This window comes from Cherax quadricarinatus, chromosome 27 (assembly GCF_038502225.1).
Source record: "Cherax quadricarinatus isolate ZL_2023a chromosome 27, ASM3850222v1, whole genome shotgun sequence".
Taxonomy (NCBI): Eukaryota; Metazoa; Arthropoda; class Malacostraca; order Decapoda; family Parastacidae; genus Cherax; species Cherax quadricarinatus.
The window spans coordinates 1741382-1758061 of record NC_091318.1 but is presented as its reverse complement, the minus strand read 5'-3'; the positions used below and the strand labels follow the sequence as shown (position 1 = coordinate 1758061).

Here is a 16680-nt window from a genome sequence, read left to right as displayed (position 1 = left end):
TTGTTCCTCTCACCCATCTTGTTTCTCTCACCCATCCTGTTCCTCTCACCCATCTTGTTCCACTCACCCATCTTGTTCCTCTAATCTATCTTGTTCCTCTCACCCATCTTGTTCCTCTCACACATCTTGTTCCTCTCACCCATCTTGTTCCTCTCACCCATCTTGTTCCTCTCACACATCTTGTTCCTCTCACCCATCCTGTTCCTCTCACCCATCTTGTTCCACTCACCCATCTTGTTCCTCTTATCTATCTTGTTCCTCTCACCCATCTTGTTCCACTCACCCATCTTGTTCCTCTTATCTATCTTGTTCCTCTCACCCATCTTGTTCCACTCACCCATCTTGTTCCTCTCACCCATCTTGTTCCTCTCATCCATCTTGTTCCTCTTACCCATCTTGTTTCTCTCACCCATCTTGTTCCTCTCACCCATCTTGTTCCTCTCACCCATCTTGTTTCTTTCACCCATCTTGTTCCTCTCACCCATCTTGTTTCTTTCACCCATCTTGTTCCTCTCACCCATCTTGTTCCTCTCACCCATCTTGTTCCTCTCACCCATCTTGTTCCTCTCACCCATCTTGTTCCTCTCACCCATCTTGTTCCTCTCACCCATCTTGTTCCTCTCATCCATCTTGTTTCTCTCATCCATCTTGTTCCTCTCACCCATCTTGTTTCTCTCACCCATCTTGTTTCTCTTACCCATCTTGTTCCTCTTACCCATCTTGTTCCTCTCACCCATCTTGTTCCTCTTACCTATCTTGTTCCTCTCACCCATCTTGTTTCTCTCATCCATCTTGTTCCTCTCACCCATCTTGTTCCTCTCACCCATCTTGTTTCTCTCACCCATCTTGTTCCTCTCACCCATCTTGTTCCTCTCACCCATCTTGTTTCTCTCATCCATCTTGTTCCTCTCACCCATCTTGTTCCTCTCATCCATCTTGTTCCTCTTACCCATCTTGTTTCTCTCACCCATCTTGTTCCTCTCACCCATCTTGTTTCTCTCACCCATCTTGTTTCTCTCACCCATCTTGTTCCTCTCACCCATCTTGTTTCTCTCACCCATCTTGTTCCTCTCACCCATCTTGTTCCTCTTCTTGTTTCTCTCATCACCCATCTTGTTCCTCTCATCCATCTTGTTCCTCTCACCCATCTTGTTCCTCTCACCCATCTTGTTCCTCTCATCTTGTTTCTCTCATCCATCTTGTTTCTCTCACCCATCCTCTCACCCATCTTGTTCCTCTCACCCATCTTGTTCCTCTCATCCATCTTGTTCCTCTCATCCATCTTGTTCCTCTCACCCATCTTGTTCCTCTCACCCATCTTGTTCCTCTCACCCATCTTGTTTCTCTCACCCATCTTGTTTCTCTCACCCATCTTGTTTCTCTCACCCATCTTGTTTGTCTCATCGATCTTGTTCCTCTCACCCATCTTGTTCCTCTCATCCATCTTGTTCCTCTCACCCATCTTGTTCCTCTTGACCTTCTTTCCATTTGTTTTTCAACTACATATCCTGTTTTAATTCTGTCACTTTCAATCTGTCTATACTCCTTTTCTTCTGCCTATCTCTGCCTGTATCTCTCACTCCCTTTCTCGTCCCTCCTCTCTCTCTCTCTCTCTCTCTCTCTCTCTCTCTCTCTCTCTCTCTCTCTCTCTCTCTCTCTCTCTCTCTCTCTCTGTCCCTTTCTCTGCTCTGTTGTTCTCTACACTGCCTGCACTGCTCGCTGTGACTGGGTGCGTGGCGCCCACACCTGCTGCGTGGCGCCCACACTTGCTGCGTGGCGCCCACACCTGCTGCGTGGCGCCCACACCTGCTGCATGGCGCCCACACCTGCTGTGTGGCGCCCACACCTGCGGCGTGGCGCCCACACCTGTTGTGTGGCACTTTCACCTGCTGCGTGCTGACACTCAGGTTAAGAGCACAGGGCAGCAGGACACCCGTGACAACTGCTGGAGGTTCTTCATCGACCGCGTCAGGAAGAACCTCAAGATGGTTCTCTGTTTCTCACCCGTAGGCTCCACTCTCAGGTAATGTTATCGTTGTATAAGAAATGTTCCAGCCTTGCTGTGTACCACAGTTGTAATGTCCAGTAGCTGCAATGTTCACTAACTGCATTGTTCCAGCATTGTTATGTCCCAGATCAGCAGTATACTAGTATTGCACTGTACCAGACTTGAAAGGTCCCAGTACCACACTTAAAAGGTCCCAGAGCAGCTATGTGCCAGATCTGCAATGTCACATATTAGCAGTTTAGTAGAGTTGCATTGTGATTAAGTTGCAATGTAGTAGAGATGCAATGTGTCAGAGTTGCAACCTTCACAGAGCAATGATCCATAATTGCAGGAGGCAGAGTTGCATTTTCCCAGATTTCCAAAGTGGAGAATTTATAGCTTAAGAGTTATGTTGAGCTAGATGTTATACAATATATAAATTGTCGGGTTATGGCATAGAAGAAGAGCTTGAGGCACAGGTACAACGAGCGCAGAGGGAACAGATAAAGAAGAGCGTCTAACATGGGTATTGTGACGCAGGGTTCGTGCGCGGCAGTTTCCAGCCATCATCAGCTGCACTACTATTGACTGGTTCCACGAGTGGCCGCAAGAGGCGCTGGTATCTGTGTCTGAGACCTTTCTGGCGCAAATTGAGTACCTGCCGGTAGGTTCTGCTGGTTGTATTCGTAATCTTTATAGTAAGGCTATTAAGGGTAGCAGAAGTCACAGCAGCATCATTAATCATAGCAATAGTAACCCTAGTATTAGTAATAACAAAATGTAATATTAGGCTTAGTAGAATAGAGTATTTTTTCATTTTCGTCGTTTGGCTGTTTCTCCCACATGTAGACACTGTGATCCTGAGACTTGTTTCAGTCGCTGCGAAATCCAAGAAAAGCTTGATTCATAACGTCATCAACTCACACACTGAAAATCTGGGATCGACCCCACCACGGGTGAAACGTTAGGCATGTTTCCTTACATTTGCTGCCCCTGTTAACTTAGCAGTCAGTAGGTACATGGGTGTTAGCAGGCTGGTGTGGGTCTCATCATAGGAAACAACATGAACCTTAGTTGACTGACATGCTCTTTTTAACCAGGAGCTTTCTATATAGTATGCCACTATGTCAGTCATGTCGCTGAGGTCAGTGGTCACGTGAGATCATACCTGTCCTAAGCTCTCTGGGAGTTAACATGGAGTGTTACTAAGCACCATGGCTTGTTGTAGTGTTTTAGAATCTCAGGTTAAAGTGTTCAAGAAAGAGGTGCTACTTCTTCAGGAGGAAAATAGGAGGCTGAAGCATCGCCTAGATGGGTTTGGGAGTGAGTGTGAGATGGATGGAGCTGCTAAAAAGGAAATGATAACAAGCAGTGAAAGTGGCAGCCACTTTAAGTGGCAAGTGGTTCACAGTTCAGGAAGAAGGAAGATAAGGAGGGTTAATAGAGAAGATATGAACGTAGGAAATCAATTCTCTGTTCTCCAGGATATATATACTTCAGTGGTTAGTGAGGTTAAAGGTATCACTGACTCCCCTGCTAATCAAGGTAAGAATATTCTAACTGTAGGAGATTCTCAGGTAAGAAATGTGGATCGTGCTTTTTGTAACAGAGATAGGAAGGTCAGACAGACGGTGTGCCTCCCAGGTGTTGGTGACATAGTCAGCTGGTTGGATAATATTATGTCAGGCAATAGGAACAAGCCCATTATCTGTCTTAGTGCTGGGAGTAATGACACTGGGGAGGGCAGGAGACAGGAGCTACTGAATAAGTACTAGTCGCCAATAAAAGTAGTCAGGTCTAAGGGAGGGATCCCAATCATAAGTAGCATATTACCTAGAAAGGGAGTGGGTAATGAATGGATGTCTAAGGCAATTGGTATAAATTGCTGGCTAGACAGGTACTGCAAGGAACTTGCAATCCCATTCATTGATAACTGGGACAAATTCTATGGCAAACATGATATGTATGCAAGTGATGGGGTTCATCTCTCTGGGGCTGGAGTGGTTGCATTAGATAATTCAATTGAGGGGGTAATTGATGACTTGTCTAGGACTTTAAACTGATAGATAATAGAGGTATGGGTGTTTGTGGGGAACAATCAGGCTGCAGTATTTGAGTTGAAAACAGCAGATGTTTAAAAGATAATATTCAAAATAAAGTTGCTAGTAAAGGCAAAGCAATTGATCAACAAACAAAGAGAGATAGTAGAGGGCAACGAGTGACTAGCTCCCTTAAGGTTTACTATACAAATAGTAGGAGTCTAAGAAATAAGATGGATGAGCTAAGATTGCTTGCAAGTGTAGGTAATATAGATATTATTGCTATAACAGACATAATTCAACCTGAAAGATAGAGAAATGCCCTCTGAATGCAACATACAGTTTATAAACTATTCCACACTGATAGGGTCAACAGGGAAGGTGGTGGAGTGGCGATGTTTGTCAGAGATAATTTACATTGTTGTGTTTGACAAGACAGGATTAGAAACATCAGACACAGAATCTGTTTGGCTACAGTTTCTCGAGGGACGTGACAAATTAATTTTGGGTGTGATTTATAGGCCCCAAAACCTTGATAGAGAGTGTAGTAAGCTGTTATGGGACGAAATTCATAAGGCATCTAGATATGAAAATGTTGTTCAATGGGAGATTTTAACTTTAGACAAATTGATTAGAACAATGTGACAGGAAATCTTGAGTCTAGTGACTTTCTTGATACGGTTCAGGATTGCTTTTTAGGACAGGTTGTGATGGAACCAACTAGAGGAAACAATCTGCTTGATATGGTTCTTGCCAACAAAGAATCACTAATTAACAATTTTGAGGTTAATGGTGAGCTTGGGGAAAGCGATCACAAATCACTTAGTTTCAGTATATCATTGAATTACTCAGATAACTGCAATCAAATCTCTGTCCCAGACTTTTGCTTAGCCGATTTCATGGGACTGAGAAATTGCCTGGGTTGGCTTAATTGGGATGATCTGACTATGGGTCAGGTAGGTGGTCTTGGTCTTGGTTTCAGAGCATAGTTCTAGCTGCCCAGACAATTTTTGTTTTGAGTAGGGAAATCAAATCTAACAAAAATGATCCCAAATGGATGAACAATAGATTAAAACATCTCATTGGTCAAAAGAGAGGCATATATAGGCTTATCAAAAGAGGGGATGGCAGTTAAGAAATCAATATTTTCAATTTAAGAGAGAAATAAAAAAAAAAGGAATAAGAAAAGCTGAGAGGGATTATGAAGCTAAGGTCGCAAGGGATTCGAAGACTAACCCAAAAGGGTTCTTTCAGGTTTACATAAGTATGATTAGGACAAGATAGGCTCACTTAAGTGTAGCTCAGGCCAGAACAGTGATAAGGAATGTGTGTAATTATCAATACCTACTTCCTCTCAGTTTTTACCCAGGAAAATACTAGCGAAATTCCAGAAATAATAGATTATGTAGAATAGGACGATAATAAACTAGGCACGATCGCTGAAACTAGTGATATTTTCCCCAGACAAACAGAGAAACTATAACCTAACAAATCCCCAGGTCCTGTTGAACTGTTTGCACGGGTGTTAAAGGAATGTAAAAGGAACTTAGCATACCTTTGGCTAATCTTTTCAAAATATCACTACAAACTGGCATAGTGCCTGATAAGTGGAAAATGGCAAATGTAATACCTATTTACAAGGCAGGTGACAGGTCCTTAGCTTCGAACTATTGACCAATAAGCCATTGTTTGAAAATTTATGGAATCATTGATTGCCTAAACAATTCGTAGCCATCTTGAAAGGCATAAATTGATTAATGAATCTCAACACGGTTTTACGAAAAGGCGTTCCTGTCTTACGAATTTACTAACTTTTTCACTAAGGTATTTGAGGAGGTAGATCATGGTAATGAATATAATATTGTATATATAGACTTCAGTAAGGCTTTCGATAGAGTTCTACATCAGAAGCTATTGAGGAAACTTAAGGCACACGGAATAGGAGGAGAAATTTTTTCCTGGGTAGAGGCATGGCTGACAAATAGACAGCAGAGAGTTTGCATAAATGGGGAGAAGCCAGAATAGGGGTACCTCACAAGCGGTGTCCCTCAGGGGTCAGTGTTGGGCCCGTTGTTGTTCACAATTTACATAAACGACATAAATGAGGGAATAAATAGCGACATAAGCAAATTTGCTGGTGACACCAAAATATGCCGTCCAATTCATTCTAATGAGGACACTAGAGCACTCCCGGATGATTTGAATAGACTGATGCAATGGTCGTAGAAGTGGCAGATGCAGTTTTATATAGACAAATGCAAAGTTCTAAATGTTGGACAAGAAAATAAAAATGCCACATATAAACTAAATAATGCAGATCTTAATACTACTTATTGTGAAAAAGATTTAGTAGTTCTGGTTAGCAGTAATCAAAAAGCCAAGACAACAGTGCATTAGTGTTTGCAATAAAGCTTACAGAATCCTTGGCTTCATATCTAGAAGTGTAAATAATAGAAGTCCTTAGGGTGTCCTTCAACTCTATATATCCTTGGTTAGGCCTCATTTAGATTATGCTGCACAGTTCTGGTCACCATATTACAGAATGGATGTAAATGCTCTGGAAAATGTACAGAGGAGTATGACAAAGTTGATCCCATGTATCAGAAATTTTCCCTATGAGGATAGACTGAAGGCCCTGAATCTGCACTCTCTAGAAAGGCGTAGAATTAGGGGGGATATGATCGAGGTGTATAAATGGAAAACAGGAATAAATAAAGGGGATGTAAATAGTGTGCTGAAAATTTCCAGCCAAGACAGGACTCGCAGCAATGGTTTCAAGTTGGAAAAATTCAGATTCAGGAAGGATATAGGAAAACACTGGTTTGGTAATCGAGTTGTGGAAGTGTGGAACAAACTCCCGAGTACCGTCATAGAAGCTTAGACGTTTTGTAGTTTCAAAATAATTTAGATAAATACATGTGGTGTGGGTGGGTGTGAGTTGGACCTGACTAGCTTGTGCTACTAGGTCTGATGCCGTCCTCCTTCCTTTAGTGGAAGTAACCTGACTAGGTGGGTCATTGGGCTCAGCCAGAGGTTGACATGGGCCTGTCTCGCATAGGTTCGTATCTTCTTCTTCTTCTTCTTCTTCTTCTTATTATTATTATTATTATTATTATTATTATTATTATTATTATTTTCTGTAAACCCAGCCTCATGTAATTGACTGCAGCATAATTTCTAATACATAAGCATTGAACATTTAAAGCTAATCAGATATCCTACTTTCTTCATTACAAATGTCAAAAATGGAACCTAGACAGCCAAAAATAATCTCAACTTTCCACTAGGTATGATACACCAGCTTTAAAACTTTGAAGTCATTCAACACAGGCATTGGCTAATTACCGCACAATAATCAACGTTCTTATATATTTAATAAATTTGGCTCATTAGAACATACACTGCCTAATTAACAATATAAACCTTATTCTGAGAAAAATGAACCAGAACATCAATTTAAACCTCATCAGAGGTTGCATTTTCAATATATGGCGCTCATTTTCTTAATAAAATTGTGAAATTAGCATCCTCACAGCCAAAACCAATTCATGTTTTAATTAATATATATTAACGTTTAGAATTTAAAGTCTATCGGAAGAGTCGGCAGATTAAAACATACTCAGCCCAATATACTAGTGAGCCTTTTATCAAGCGAGTCTGTAAATCACTGAGAATTTGAAGTCAATGGTACGTGACAATCTCTGGTTATAGTGTTGTGGGAAAGTTGGAGAGTATAAAGGACTGGAGTAATTGATATCCTTTGCTCTAGTAGCGATTTAATAACTTTAGATATATACGTCGGCCAAGCCGATGTTCCGTCTGGAAGGAGTCCAGCTTCCAGGTGACTGTCACACCGAGAGCTGTGGGAAAATATAAAGGGTTACAGAGTACACACCTTCTACTAACCACCATAAGGTTGTTACACTTATAATAATAGCCTATAAATTGTTATGACGGTATTGACAAGAGTACAATATCAAGGAAATTCAAGTTCATTCTCTACATTAGTAATTCGACAGATTTTCACTTCCTAAGCAATATGCAGCATGTATCATCTTTTTCTATAAGTTGTATCAGTTTTTAAAGATTTATGAAGCTCAGATTAGTAATACTCATGTAACTTCATGACAAAATACTTTACCATTTAAAAAGAATAAATGGCAGATTGGCACCAATACACTCCAATAACATCCTAAAGTTTCTTGTAAGATGCATCAATATTGAAAACTTGAGGGCGATCAGAGGAGGCTGTCTCATGGTGTGTCTCAAAAAACAAAATCATTAATAATTTCATGAAATTGAGAAAAATACCTTTTAAATTCAATGAAGTTACTTCCATATTCCATAAATAAAGCCCTCTTTTCTTTATGTACGGGAAAAAAATAGTACAGAGTGAGGCATAAGATTTTATTGCAGTTAATTATCATTGTTAAAAGTTTGAAGCCATTCTGAAGTGACAGTCACAACTTTAACATAGTAATAACTCAGTCTCTTCAGTAATAAACCAGTTTAAATCTTTCACAAATAAACAGAAGCTTTCGAAGCTTCATGGCGATCAGAAGAAACTTTCTCTACTTACAGTAATGGTAGAAGATACACGTCAACACCTGGCTCTCACGTGGAGGCATTCCTCATAAATTTATTATTAAATAACTCTAGTGCTGACCACTTATGATGCTCACTCACTCTGGCTCTATCGTTTACCACTTATGAAACCGAAAATCAATGGAACCTTCTATTTCACAAAGCCGCACCATAATTAAAAGTTTGAAGTCGATCGGAAGAGGCATTCTCTAGTTATTGTTCGGAATCCAACAAGTTGTAGTTTATTATCAGTGTTATTGAAATAGTAAAATTAAATCTACACAGCCTATAAAATTTTTTGAAAGATAAACTTTGTAAATTAAAACTTACACACTCCCTTGACACTCCCAGTTTTCTTCTAAGGAAAGATTGAAGCTAATCAGAAAAGGAGTCGCATGTTATGGCATGGAAACCGAAAATATAAATAATGTACATAGAATTGATGAGAAGATCGGTGTATGGAAATAGTTGCTTGAAAGTTTTTCTAATTACATTTCACCATCATTCGAAATTTGAATCCAGTCGGATTCAAAATTTATATCAACCACTTACTGATACTCCATCAGGTATGCTAAAATATGTATTGGTACTCCATCAGGTATGCTAAAATATGTATTGGTACTCCATCAGGTATGCTAAAATATGTGAGATATGTTTGGAATTCTCAGCGTGGCACAAATCCTGCATCCGTAACGCAAGACAGATGGTTGTGGTATATGTTTCTTAATGTAGGTAAGAATCAGTACTGAAGATCTGAAGCCAAGTAGAAAGGCATTCACAAATTATCGCATCAAATCTACTTTCACATTTAATTAAATAATTAAATAAAATAACAAATTGGCACCAACACAAACTAAAACCAATTTGATACTTCTAAGATATATCAGCCACGAAGCTTAAAGCTTATCAGAAAAGGCAATCTTTATTTTTGCATTTTCAAGTATCAAGTGAAACACAAAATCATCACATGAAAGCAAGTATTTTAGTGTCCCTAAATTCTTCAATGATAAGAGCAAATAATCTTCTAAACAACAAAACTCAATTCAAACGTTTCTAAAAATTTCAGCAACTTTAAAGTTTGAAGATGATGAGAAGAGAATTTCTCCATTTACTAAACGTAAACCAAATCGTCTATTATAATTGTTAAATAAAATCTACACAAGTCAATATCAGTGTGACCTATGACCTTCTATTTTAAGGAAAAAACTTCAAAGATAAAAGTTTGAAGCCGAGAAATAATTCCAAGTGTTTTATTTTAGTAAATTTACAAATTTACATCTACACAGCCTAAACCCGAAGAAAATCATCCTATTCATTAAAGGTTTAAGATGTTCAGAAAAGTCCTGCTCAAGCTATTTCACAGAAAATTTTAAAGGTAAAATTTATAAATTAACATCAAAATATTCCAATAGCAATCCGAACTTTAGTGTTGAAAGTTTGAAGCTTTCTTGAGATATCAAAAAAAAAACAAAAAAATCAAAAATAGATGTTAAAAGATTGACAATATATATATATATATATATATATATATATATATATATATATATATATATATATATATATATATATATTATTGTACCCACGGAACGAGCGCTATTGATCAACAACAACACTGCACTAGCCGAACCCATGCTGCTTTGGCCCTTCTCATGGTGAGCGAAAATGCATAACGCCTTAGACCACTAGACCACACAATCCTTAACAATGGTGCATCTAGCCAAGCTAGATGTTGTACCCACTATATATATTCTCATACCATAAACATTGCCCATTTATATTCTAATAAGGGTTAACAAAATTCCAATCATCAGATTTTCTTACGTTACGTAATAAAACCTTGTTTGGTCACTGCACGATAATAAAAGGTATCTCGTACATCCCATAACCCAGACACATATGAAGGTGCCGTAAGCTTCTAATGCAATTAAATATCAGTATTGAAGTTTAGAAACTGATCAGAATAGACATTCATAAGAACATAAGAAAGAAGAAACACTGCAACAGGCCTACTGACCCAAGCGGAGCAGGTCCATGTTTCCCCCCCGGATTAGACCATTGACCCACCCAGCCTGGTCATCTCCACTCAAGGAAGGAGCACGGCACCAGACCCAGCAGCACAAGCTAGTCAGGTCCAACTCACACCCACCCACACCCACTCATGTATTTATCTAACCTATTTTTAAAACTACACAACGTTTTAGCCTCAATAACTGTACTCGGGAGTTTGTTCCACTCATCCACAACTCTATTACCAAACCAGTGTTTTCCTATATCCTTCCTGAATCTGAATTTTTCCAACTTGAAACCATTGCTGCGAGTCCTGTCTTGGCTGGAAATTTTCAGCACACTATTTACATCCCCTTTATTTGTTCCTGTTTTCCATTTATACACCTCGATCATATTCCCACTAATTCTACGCCTTTCGAGAGACTGCAGATTCAGGGCCCTCAGTCTATCCTCATAGGGAAGATTTCTGATACATGGGATCATCTTTGTCATCCTCTTTTGTACGTTTTCCAGAGCATTTATATCCATTCTGTAATACGGTGACCAGAACTAAGCAGCATAGTCTAAATGAGGCCTAACCAAGGATATATAGAGTTGAAGAACTTACTGAGGACTTCTATTATTTATACTTCTAGATATGAAGCCAAGAATTCTGTTAGCTTTATTGCGAACACTAATGCACTGTTGTCTTGGTTTTAGGTTACTGCTAACCAGAACTCCTAAATCCTTTTCGCAATCAGTAGTATTAAGATCTACATTATTTCGCTTATATGTGGCATTGATATTTAACTGTCCAACATTTACAACTTTGCATTTGTCAATATCAAATTGCATCTGCCACTTCTCCGACCATTGCGTCAGTCTATTCAAATCATCCTGGAGAACTCTAATGTCCTCATTAGAATGAATTGGACAGCCTATTTTGGTGTCATCAGCAAATTTGCTTATGTCGCTATTTATTCCCTCATCTATGTCGTTTACGTAAATTGTGAACAACAACGGGCCCAACACTGATCCCTGAGGAACACCGCTTGTGACGTGCCCCCATTCTGATTTCTCCCCATTTATGCAAACTCTCTGCTATCTATTTGTCAGCCATGCCTCTACCCAGGAAAAAATTTCTCCTCCTATTCCGTGTGCCCTAAGTTTCCTCAATAGCCTCTGGTGTGGAACTTTTTCGAAAGCCTTACTGAAGTCCATATACACAATATCATATTAATTACCATGATCTACCTCCTCAAACACCTTAGTGAAAAAAGTTAGTAAATTTGTAAGTCAGGAACGCCCCTTTCTAAAGCCGTGTTGAGATTCATTAATCAATCTGTGCCTGTCAAGATGGCTACGAATTGCTTCTGCAGTTATTGATTCCATAAATTTTCCCACTATGGAGGTAAGGTTTATTGGTCTATAGTTTGAAGCCAAGGACCTGTCACCTGCCTTGTAAATAGGTATTACATTTGCCATTTCCACTTATCAGGCACTATGCCAGTTTGTAGTGATATGTTAAGAAGATTAGCCAGAGATATGATAAGTTCCTCTTTACATTCCTTTAACACCCTTGCAAACAGTTCATCAGGGTCTTGGGGATTTGTTAGGTTTTAGTTTCTCTATTTGTCTGAGGACCATGTCACTAGTTACTGCAATCGTGCATAGTTTATTATCATCCTATTCTACTTAATCTATTATTTCAGGAATATCGCTAGTATTTTCCTGGGTGAAAACTGAGAGGAAGTAGGTATTTAAAATTTCACACATATCCTTATCACTGTCAATGATCTGACCAGAGTTACTCTTAAGTGGGCCAATCTTGTCCCTAATCTTACTTTTGTATACCTGAAAGAACCCTTTTGGGTTAGTCTTTGAATCCCTTGCGACCTTAGCCTCATAATCCCTTTTTGTTTTTCTTATTCCTTTTTTATTTCTCTCTTTCATTGAATATATTGATTTCTTAACTGCCCATCCCCTCTTTTGATACGCCTATACATGCCTCTCTTTTGACCAATGAGATGCTTTAATCTATTGTTCATCCATTTGGGATCATTTTTGTTAGATCTAATTTCCCTACTCGGAACAAAAGTTGTCTGGGCAGCTAGAACTATGCTCTGAAAGACGTTATATTGGCAACCAAGATCACCTACCTGACCCATAGTCAGGACATCCCAATTTAGCCCACCCAAGTAATTTTTCAGTCCAATAAAGTCGGCCAAGCGAAAATCTGGGACAGAGATTTGATTGCAGTTATCTGGGTAATTCCATGAGATATTGAAACTAAGTGATTTGTGATCACTTTCCCCAAGCTCACCATTAACCTCAAGATTATTAATTAGTGAATCTTTGTTGGCAAGAATCAAGTCAAGTAGATTGTTTCCTCTAGTTGGTTCTGTCACTAACTGTTCTAAAAAGCAATCGTGAACCGTATCAAGAAAGTCACTAGACTCAAGATTTCCTGTCATATTGTTCGAGGCAATTTGTCTAAAGTTAAAATCTCCCATTATCACAACATTTTCATATCTAGATGCCTTATGAATTTCGTCCCATAACAGCTTACTGCACTCGCTATCAAGGTTTGGGGGCCTATATATCACACCCATAATTAATTTGTCACGTCCCTCGAGAAACTGTAGCCAAACAAATTCTGTGTTCGATGTTTCTAATCTTATATCATGTCTAAGACAAGAATTTAAATTTTCTCTGACATACATCGCCACAACACCACCCTTCCTGTTGACCCTATCAATGTGGAATATTTTATAACCCTGTATGTTGCATTCAGAAGGGATTTCTCTATCTTTCAGGTTGAACCAGGTCTTTGTTATACCAATAATATCTGCATTACATACACTTGCAAGTAATTTTAGCTCATCTATCTTATTTCTTAGATTCTTACTATTTGTATAGTAAACCTTAAGGAAGCTAGTCACTCGTTGCCCTCTACTATCTCTCTTTGTTTGTTGATTAATTGATTTGCCATTACTAGCAACTTTATTTTGAATATTGTCTTTTAAACATATCCCTGAGGTATCTCAGTAATAACTGCTGTTTTTAATCCTAATGCTGCAGCCTGATTGTTTCCCACAAACACCCATACCTCTATATATTCTCATACCATAAACATTCCCCATTTATATTCTACTAAGGGTTAGCAAAATTCCAATCATCAGATTTTCTTACGTTACGTAATAAAACCTTGTTTGGTCACTGCACGATAATAAAAGGTATCTCGTACATCCCATAAACCCAGACACATATGAAGGTGCCGTAAGTTTCTAATGCAATTAAATATCAGTAATGAAGTTTAGAAACTGATCAGAATAGACATTCATAAGAACATAAGAACATAAAAAAGAAGGAACACTACAACAGGCCTACTGACCCAAGCGGAGCAAGTCCATGTTTCCCCCCCGGATTAGACCATTGACCCACCCCCCGGGGTGGGTCAATGGTCTAATCCGGGGTCACTGGTCTAAAGCAAGTATCTACAGAGTGCGGAGAAATTTTTAGTCCTGTTTCAATATTTAAAGCCAATCAAAGAAGTCATACAAAAGCTGTTGTTTGGAAAGTAATATTCTATTAAAAAAAATAATGGAATTGTCATCTACACAGTCCAAAACCAGTTTGAACGTTCTGTTGAATATGATGCTCAGCTCTGAAAAATTTAAAGCCAGTCAAAATCCCTTCCTTATTATATATACTGAACACAAAGAATACTTACACTGCACACAAACATTACTTACACTGTACATTAACAATACACTGCATATAAACAATACTTACACTGCACATAAACAGTACTTACACTGCACATAAATAATACTTACAATACACATAAACAATACTTACACTGAATATAAACAATACACTGAACACTGCACGCAAACAATACACCAGCACTTTCAGTTTGAAATCGCTCAGAAGTTGGTTTCTTACGTTATCACTTTGATGTTTTAAGGTCAAATGGATGAGGAATTCACTAATGATTACACGAGAAATAGTTTCTTCGCTAAAACTGGAATTTTCACAGATCAAAATTGGAATTTATTGGTGGAAGCAGGTTTCTCCATGAAAAATTTGTGTAGTAAAAGTGTCAACTTAAGACTTATTAATCCAAAATTACTGCAAATCATCTTTTTAAGAGAAAGAGAAAAAAAAAACAAGTTTAGAAGCTTGTAATCCACCAGATGAGGCCTCCAGTTATCTCACGGAATCCAACAAATTCAAATTTATTAACTGTGTATTAAACTGGAATCTTTGTGCATTCACATCATAGCCCAGAAAGATATCATTATTTTCTTGTGATAACTCAACCGTTAATTAAGGGGAAAAGGAGTTCAGCATAATCGTACGCAAGGCATTTCTTAGTAAAACAAAAAAAAAAAATCTATACCACTAAATGAAATCCAACGTTAAATGTTTTGAGCCGAGTGGATGAGGTATTCACAAATTGTGTCATGAAAAACAACTTATGAACTTTCCCAACGTCTTCAATAAAACTGATGAATTATCTCTTCAACAGCAATAAAGGATTCAAGCCATTCTTTAAGTAGCATCCTCCACTATGAAGCAATACAGCCAGTCAGGAGAGATAATCACCTGATATAATGCAGATACCAATTAATTTAATTACACAGCAATTATAAATACAAAGTTTCCCTTGAATAAAGTATTTCTTAATTGGGTTTATCAGGGCCGTATCGAGTCCGACTTCCCGATGGTACGACACGATATGTTGCCCAAAACTGGCCCATGAAAGAAAAGGAACAAAAGTTCCTTTCTAAGTAGAAAAAGAAACTTGAAGTTTCCAATTAGATTCGATGGACCCCCTTGTCAAGCCCCAGCAGAGCGGGCCCCCCACACCCCCACCTGAGTTCAGTAACCGGCTTCCCACCAAAGACTGTTAGAGAATTATGACCAGGTGCCCCTCCTGTAAAGTGCCCGGCGGGCAAAATAGATGAGGACAAGCGTCCCAGAGAGAACGGGGGAGATTTATCACCGATACTCAGGCGAGAGCATAAGTAAGTAAGTAAGTAAGTTTATTCAGGTATACACAAATACAGTTACATAGAATTATCATACATAGCAGCATATGTGTAGAGAACCTAGGATAACCCAAAAAAGTCAGACAGAGTGACTTATTTCCATTGGGGTGTGGACGAGACGTGCACACCCGACGAATGCTGGCGCAGAAGTCTTGAATAAAGTCCACAATCACTGAAAGTTTGAAGCAGCTCAGAGGAGGCTTTCTCCAGTTACTGCTCCGAGTCCACCAATCAAAAATTTATTAACTTGGCTAGTAAAATTGTAATTTATTATCCTTCCTATATTCAGAAGAGTTATACTCAAAATAACCTACAAAAAAATATACCACATCACCAACACTCTCCAAAAATAATTCCAAACTTCTTGTAAACAGGACACATCATTGTTGAAAATTTGCTGCTGGAAAGAAGAGACTTTGTCAAGTTACCTCATAACAGCCAACAGCAGAAATATGCAGTTAAATTAAGCAGACAACTTTCTCACTTAGCAATGTTGCATAAACCTTTCTCTAGTAAGAGTATACAATCAATGAAAATTTTAGCCGATCGGATCAATCGTTTTCAAATTATAAAGAAAAATCTTTGAGGAAGTCAAAAAAGTCTAAATGTATTTTGGAAGCTATACGATCCAAAAATGTTTCCACAATTGCCATAATCCCAGCTCTCTCTAATTTAGTTCACGCAAAAGGAATTTTATAAAGTGTGGAATATTTTTCTAATGCATTGAAAATTTCAAGCTAATCAGAAGAAGAATTTCTCCAAAGTTTTTAAATGTAATTCAATATGTTTGATAGCAATGTTCGTGAAATGTTTCATCATTTAAAGTGAAGTCGTTCAGAAGAGCGATAGTCAAATTATTCCGCGAAAAATATTGATGCATAATTTTAAAAATATATTTAGCAAATTGACCCTAACAAGCTTTATAACAGTCCTCTCATTTTAACATGTTTCAAAATTTTTGAAAGTTTAAAGATGATCAGAAGAAAGTTTCTCAAACAATCGGACGGAAGGTAAATCCGGGAAGGAT

At 38.5% G+C, this 16680-nt stretch overlaps 1 protein-coding gene across 1 annotated transcript in view; it reads left to right on the top strand.

Annotated features, from left to right (window-relative positions):
- Dhc93AB (Dynein heavy chain at 93AB) overlaps positions 1–16680 on the top strand; it is a 646785-nt gene that overhangs the window by 451331 nt on the left and 178774 nt on the right. The window contains exons 42-43 of the mRNA XM_070089003.1: positions 1908–2023; positions 2528–2651. Coding sequence (XP_069945104.1) covers positions 1908–2023; positions 2528–2651 — 240 coding nt within the window. The remainder of the gene's footprint in view (positions 1–1907; positions 2024–2527; positions 2652–16680) is intronic.